We start from the raw sequence: 7,158 nt of genomic DNA on the forward strand, positions 1-7,158 counted from the left end.
AAGGGCCTCAACCATGCATGGTTCAGTCTTTCAAAGGATCAGATGGATAATGCTTTTCATTCAGGGCAGTAAATGACTCAGTTCAAATACAACTCCAAGAATCAATATTCTGGGGTTTCCCACACAATCCCTTTAATTGGACCATTGACTTCTATGGACAAAGAAAGTGAGAGAAAGTGCCTTTGCATAAGATGTGAACAGAAGGAAGTTGGGAATAGGAATGGATCCTTTGGAATCTTAAAAAGGCCTTAACCGAAAATTCGTATTATTTTGTCGCTACTAATCTATGGCACATGAACTCCCTGGGATTTGGAATCAACAACCATGAAACCTGCGGAACACCAGAGTAAGTTTGCAGTATATTTCCCCAGGGCTTTGTTTTAATTTAATTTAATTTAATTTAATTTAATTTAATTTAATTTAATGATTTATATTCTACCTTTTTGCCCATAGGGTACTCAGTTGACCCACGCATTGACACAGCCTGCCTCCAAAGATTCAGCTAGCCTTGACTCTGGTTCAGGTTTTGTCTGAGGACCCAAACTGGGGATTACAAGCTAGAGGAGATCAAATGTTTTAAGAAAATGTTTTAAGGCCATAGAAGCTCCAGTTGCTAAACCTGCTCTGACTTCATAACCTTTAATCCTACAACGTCTAGGAATGATGGGCTGAAAAACATACAATTGCCCAACTTCATTGTCGGGTCTCTGGGAAAAATAGTCACCCTGGACATCAGGATCATGTAGAAATAATAATAAACACTGTTTAAGTCTGAAAGGGGTTGGCCCCTTAGAGTTTTAATGGCCCCAAGTTGGGAATCATCCTAGTGCTTTGTACCCAGGATCTTTAACCTTGATTAGTCTAGCTCAGTGTTTCTCAAAGTGTGGTCTGAAGACTCATGGGGGTCCCCCAAGACCCTCTCAGGGGTCCACATAATCAAAATTATTTGCCAGCCTCTGTTGAAAAAAAAATACATCCAACAATCGTGAGAAGGGTAGGGGGCAGCAAAAGTGTCAATTTTAATTTTTAATATGGTAAAGGTCGATCAATATAACCCATACAAACAAAAGCTCTTTTGGGGTCCCCCATTATTTTTAAAAGGGGTAAGAGGTCCTGAGAGAGAGAGAAAAAGGAAGAAACACTGATCTACCTAGACTTTTCAACCATTAACTGCACCTTGACCATCCCTCCAGCCCAGCTCATTTCAGACCATGGTTCTTGACTTATGGGCAGGACTCATAGCCTTCTTGCCTAGAGATTGTCTCAGCTCCCTTATCCTGGTTCCTCACTGTCTCTGCAGGACAGGTTGACACTGGTGTATTTTCAAGATGTCTGCCAGCTTTGGACGTGCCTGAAAAGATAGGGGTGCCAATGGCAGCCTTAAATCCACATTTTAAAGTTGGAAGCTGGAGGATGAAAATTTCCCCAGTTTCTCCAAGGGGAGAAGATGTTCTCCAGCCATTTCTTGAAAGCCTGGCTTGGCCTTCATGATGGTGCCCGTAACATACCTTTTTCGTTCCCCCGCTATGATGTTTTGTAAACAAGGATTTATAATTTAACACATTGTATGAACCCAGCCCAATGGGGTTACTTTGGGTTCACAAGAGGCTTAGCCAGCAGTGGCTGCTTAACCATAGTTTAGGAAAGCATGGTTAGGCAAGCCATAGCTTAATGCAATGTGTAAGTACAATAGTAAGCTTGCCAAGGTAGAAGATGATTTGCAAGCTTTGTGCCTGCAACATTAACTTGGTTTGCAGGTTCCTTTGCAGCTTTCCCAAACACTGAGATTTGCAGAGTGAGTTACTCTTAAAGGCACAGAAGCAAGGCAGACCAGCATCTGCTGTCTGATCAGTTGGCAATGTCGGCTGGCTCCCTTAAATCTCAGAAGTAACGGCTTCTAATTTTAGACAGTTTCTTCAAATGCTCGCTCCTTTGCAAGCTGTCTCTGAACACAGTATGTCCTTCAGCTCCTGGCAGTTTGCTGGAGGGCAAATTCAGCCGTTGCGAGACTTGGTTTTTCTCTCTTTCTTTTTTTTAATGTTTGGCTTTTACAGTAACAGCTAATGGTGGATACTCGGAAACTGGTGGCCAACGTAACATCTTTCACATTTATTGCTGACGTGATCTGCTGCTCAGTTTGGCCCATGCCTCCATCCAGATGGATGGACATGTGACTCTGATTAAGGCTGGGGACTAGAACAGAATGGTGCTTAGAAGCAGCAGAGGAGGAGAAGGCACCCACAGGGTGAGGTTCATGTAAGGTGGGGAGGGAAGGGGTAGACGCATGGCTTTTGGCGCAAAGATCCTACAACCCTTACCGAGGGAATGGTTAAGCCCTCTCTTGCTTAAAGAAAGTCTTCTGGTCCAAATAGTCAGAGGGAAATCAGCTGAGTTCATTTCTCTTGGGCATCTGCTGTTTTTAAAATCAGAACATCCGTCTCTGAGGAAGGATGCTGCGATGGGTGAGGGCCATCGTCAACGGATGATATTATGGTACTCAAGGCAGAGCTTTCCACATCCCCCACCCCATGGCTGCAATCTGTGTTGTGTATCTCCAGGAGCTCAAAGCAATCAGGGATGTAACTGGCAACTGAAATGGACTGAGACTGTAAAAGCTCACCGAGTTCGGATCTGGTTTGTACTTCGATGAGAGCCCACCAGGAAATCTCAGGGTTGCAGGGCTAGAAACCCTTTTAAAAATGCCCCAGAAGAAGGCAGTGGTAAATCACTTCTGTATGATTGCCAAGAAAACTCCCAAGGATGCATCCGTGTGGTCACCAGGCATTGAAGCTGACTTGAGAAAATCTCTACCATGACTTGTGGAACGGCCCATGAGAAGCACTTATGAGGGAAGCAAGCTAAGGGAGCCTAAGCTTTCTGAGACCCCAAGGTCTCCCTGTGGTTCATCAGTCTGCCCACGGAGGACATCTTGCTTGGTTGCCCATGATGGCTTCCTCATTCCACCTAACGGTAGAACCAGCCCTGGAGTTCCACCCCTGGACCCTTTCTCATCGGGTTGCTGTTTAAACTTCTTTTACCATCCCCGTGACAACATAGTGAAGTCAGAAAAGGGTTGTCCATCTTAGTGCAAAGGAATTCCACCCCTTGGCAGTATGTATATCTGAAAAAAACACACCTGGTTCTGTTTCCTGATATTTTCGTCTTCTGAACCCCTCTAATGCAATACTATTCTTAAAAACTAATTTTCAACAAAGAGAAGGAAAGACTCCCTACTCTCACTCAGCATGTGTTGTCATTCCTCCACAAGGCATAAAACTCAGAAGTGTGTATGCGTGTGTTTGTGTGTTTTTGCTGCAAAACCCACGGTGCCTCCATGTAGGACCTGCTCTGCAGGACGTTCTAACACTGGAGCTCTACCACCCTCTGAGGATCGGTGCCAGTCAGTGATTATTGCACTTAATTTTCTTTAAGACAACAAAAACCAAGATCCAACAAACCACACTAGTTCTCAGGCATTCCTATGGCACTTGCATTATTCTGCATAAATTTTTGAGAAGGTTAGTGAGAGGGAGAGGGGAGAGACCAAAGAAACTCTCAAAACATCTAGGAGACCCCTGAGTCATATTTCTGATTCTCTCCGATAGGACCTTTGATCAAGAGGTACAGTAGCTGGCAGCCTATCGAATTCAGGCTGGTCACCTGAGCATGGATTGTCCAAACCTCTACTATCGTCTTCCTCCTCCTCCTCCTCCTCCTCATCACGGCTCATAAATGCAAGCTCGTTCTCATAGCAGAATGAATTGGTGCTTGGAAGTAGGAATTTGTTTTCCATCAAGTCCTTGGCACTGCAGCAGGGAGTTGATGGGACCTCATAGGTTTTGTGGAAATGCGAATAGTCCACTTTGTATTGGTTTTTCTCCTCAAAGAGGACAGGCTCAAAGCGGTGGCCCCAGAGGATCTCATTGGACAAGTACGAACTCCGAGCTTGTGTGGTCATGGCAGTAGCCTCCACCATGCCCTCAAGGATAACCACAATCTCAAAATCATCCATTTCCAAATCTTGACGACTAATCCCAAAGAGTGGGCTCTCCTCATTGATCTCATGAAGGATCGTCAAGGGGGATACCAAAAAGATACGGTCCAAGCCTTTGTCGAACCCAACATCTATGTCAATTTGGTCAAGGGGGATATATTCCCCCTCCTCAGTGATCCTGGGCTTAAGAAGCTGAGCTCTGACATGAGCCTCAACAATGTGACTCTTACGGAGATTGCCCACCCTCCACATCAGGCAAAGCTTGCCATCCCTCATGGCCACCACCGCATGATGACTGAAGAGCAAAGTTTCAGCTCTCTTCTTCGGCCTTGCCATTTTAGCCATGATGGCGCCAATCATGAAAGAGTCGATGATGCACCCTACAATAGACTGAAGGACCACCATGAAAACAGCCAGAGGGCACTCCTCTGTCACGCAACGGAAACCATAGCCTATTGTCGTTTGAGTCTCAATGGAGAAGAGGAAAGCAGCCACAAAGCCATTCACCTGGAGGAGGCAAGGGGTGAAGGTCTCATCTTTAGTTGGCTTCTCGATATCACCATGGACAAGTGCAATCAGCCAAAAGATCAGGCCAAACAATAACCAGGACACTAGGAAAGCAAGGGAAAAGAGCAGCAACATGTATCTCCAGCGGATGTCCACACACGTGGTGAACATGTCAGCTATATATCTCTGAGGCTTATCATCCATGTTGGTAAATTCGACGTTGCACTGGCCATTCTTCTTAACAAATCGATTCCGGCATTTCCTCCGAGTATGGATCTTACCGTTGCCAAAACCATTCACTCCAGGCATGGCGGTCAAGATCAACCCGTCTTCCTCAGAAGACACTATGCTATAAGGGTTGACTCTGCCTGTACTCATCCCCAGATTGGCCTGTTGTAACTCTGGCTGTCTTGGAGGATCTCACTTTGCCTTCCTCCAAATACTGCTTCTAAGAAAAGGGAGGAGATTCTCAGGTTTAAATGTAAACAGGCAGATAGATCCGAGTAGAGTCTCTGCAACAACAACAACAAAAAGACATATGAATTATCTCACGGAGAAGCTTTGGATAGTCTTGCTATTCTTAGGAACTTGTTTGTGGGGCATGTTAAGAAAACAGTGATCCTCCTAATACAAATATATTCCTTATCACACAGGTAACCATGGCTGTGTCTTCATCCACAAAAGTTGGGAGGATTCACTCTTTTCGTTCAGGAAATAATTCCACATTTTTTCTTTTCATTCCCTATGTATTTTTCCTAATACTGGCAGTTCTTATTTAGAGACTGCCTCATTTAGTGATTGTTCGCAGTTACGACAGTGATGAAAAAGTCACTTTGTGACCAATCCTTGCATTGACAACCTTCGCAGGTCTGTAAAGCAAAGGAAAGCTTTAAAGCTGTAAAGCAAAGGAAAGTCAGATCATAAGCACCGTCATGGTTTCACTTAGCAACTGCTTCACCTAACGACCAAATTGCTGGTCCCAACTGTGGCCACTAAACAAGGCCTATCTGTATATCTTACCTCCCCAACTTCCTGAAATCATCCAGAACTGGAAATGTTGGAGATGTGGATAGTGTAGACCAGTGTTTCTCAACCTTGGCCACTTGAAGATGTGTGGACTTCCACTCCCAGAATTCCCCAGCCAGCCATGTTGAGAAACAGTGGTGTAGACCAATTCTTATAAGTGATTAGGAAGCTAAGCACAGTGTGTTAACACAGCCAGTTTGTGGCATATACACGCTCAGTATTAAATGCAGGACAAGGTGGAAGATTGCTGTTCCTTTGATTGATGGAGCTTCTCAGTATGAATAAGTGAAGAGACGCTGAACTCTGGCAGTGCATCAGAGGATTGTCTTTTGTCTAGATGGCAACTATCAGCAGGTAGCTCCAAAGCTGCCACATCCAATTTGAAGACAGTCTGGGCTTGGTTGCAAATGTAATTCACAGATTCGCATGCGGGCAAGAAGCCTAACCACACTGCAGGAGTAAGCAGAGCTGACCTGGGGAAACTGTATGAGTGCAGGTAAATCAGGCAGCAGGTGAATTTCCGGACGCCAAAGGTGTGCTCCTACTTGTGACCCTCAGGGAAAGGGACAGGCAACATTTTGGGGGACAAAGGCCACAACTGAGGTTTTTTGGGGGGTGACAAAGGCCAAAAAGTGGGTATGGTATGTGAAAGATGTTTCATTTTGAACCGTTTTGAGTGTGAAAGTTCAGGAAATGGCTTGTTCCGAGGGCAAACTTGCCATTTCAAGTGTGAAATGGGCTGTTTTGAGCATTTTCTAAGCACGTTATGCTCAAACCAGTCATTCCAAGCAGAAAACATTGCCAAAATTCTTCCCCTCCCACTGGGCTTGAATGTTGCAGAGTCTCTGTTCCCAACTTGGTGCCTTTCAGACGTGTGGCCGCAGCAATGCCAAAAACGGCAGCAGGTGGACAATTGTATCATCACACACATGCCATGATCACGTGCATCCAAGAAAGTAAATAAGTCACAACGTTTGTGTGATGACATCCTTGCTCTCCTGCCGTCCCTGGCCCCTCCTGCCGTGCAGGGAGGCCATTCTCAGCATTCTCAACGGGTCGCTGGAAAAGAGAATCGGTGAATTTCAGTTGCCGGAATATCGACTAGGTGGCCCACCGTAGACTTTCGGAACCCAGATTCCAGGTTGTGAGGTCCCAAGTGGATTTTGGCACGGAAGGACCGTGACCTAATTTTTGTCGAACTATGTGCTGGCTTTATTACCCCCGTAACGTTGAAGCTCTCTCCATTTTTAAAACATGTGCTTTTTGACCAGACCTCGCGGACACCCCTGGCAAGGAAGTTGGTGGAACAAAGGCACGCCACCCCCATGGAAACCTAAGCAAGCTTTCTTACATTAAGAAGCATGCCCCCCCCCCTTTTGAGTCATTGCTGCTTCTGTGGCCTCACTCAATGACCGGTGGGCAGCAACGTCCAGCGGGAGATTTTGGGAGAAACCAGGCTTGGCAGATCCATAAAACAGGAAGGGGGGGAAACGGAGAGAAAAGCTGAAATCGACCAACTGGTTCATCCTGAGCAGGGCGACCTAACGTTTTTCAGGCCAAGTGCTATTCCGTAGCTTTTCAGCAGCTGAACCAAGGCTAAATCTGATTTCGCTGCGTTTACATTTTAATTA

The 7,158-nt window shown here is 45.5% G+C and overlaps 1 protein-coding gene across 1 annotated transcript; it reads right to left on the minus strand.

The window, feature by feature from the left end:
* Nucleotides 1-3,580: 3,580 nt before the first annotated feature.
* LOC103065967 (potassium inwardly rectifying channel subfamily J member 12) lies at nt 3,581-4,965 on the minus strand. The gene has a single exon (XM_025166685.2). The coding sequence runs from the start codon at nt 4,877-4,879 to the stop codon at nt 3,581-3,583; it is 1,299 nt and encodes a 432-aa protein (XP_025022453.1). The 5' UTR covers nt 4,880-4,965.
* Between the last annotated feature and the right edge of the window lie 2,193 nt (nt 4,966-7,158).

Source organism: Python bivittatus, unplaced genomic scaffold, assembly GCF_059951505.1.
Source record: "Python bivittatus isolate LINGU-HERP-01145 unplaced genomic scaffold, Pbiv_v1 ctg000560_np1212, whole genome shotgun sequence".
NCBI lineage: Eukaryota > Metazoa > Chordata > Lepidosauria > Squamata > Pythonidae > Python > Python bivittatus.

Bases quoted from the DNA above. Each gene is read 5' to 3' on its own strand.
- LOC103065967 (XM_025166685.2), bottom strand. From the start codon at position 4,879: ATGAGTACAGGCAGAGTCAACCCTTATAGCATAGTGTCTTCTGAGGAA.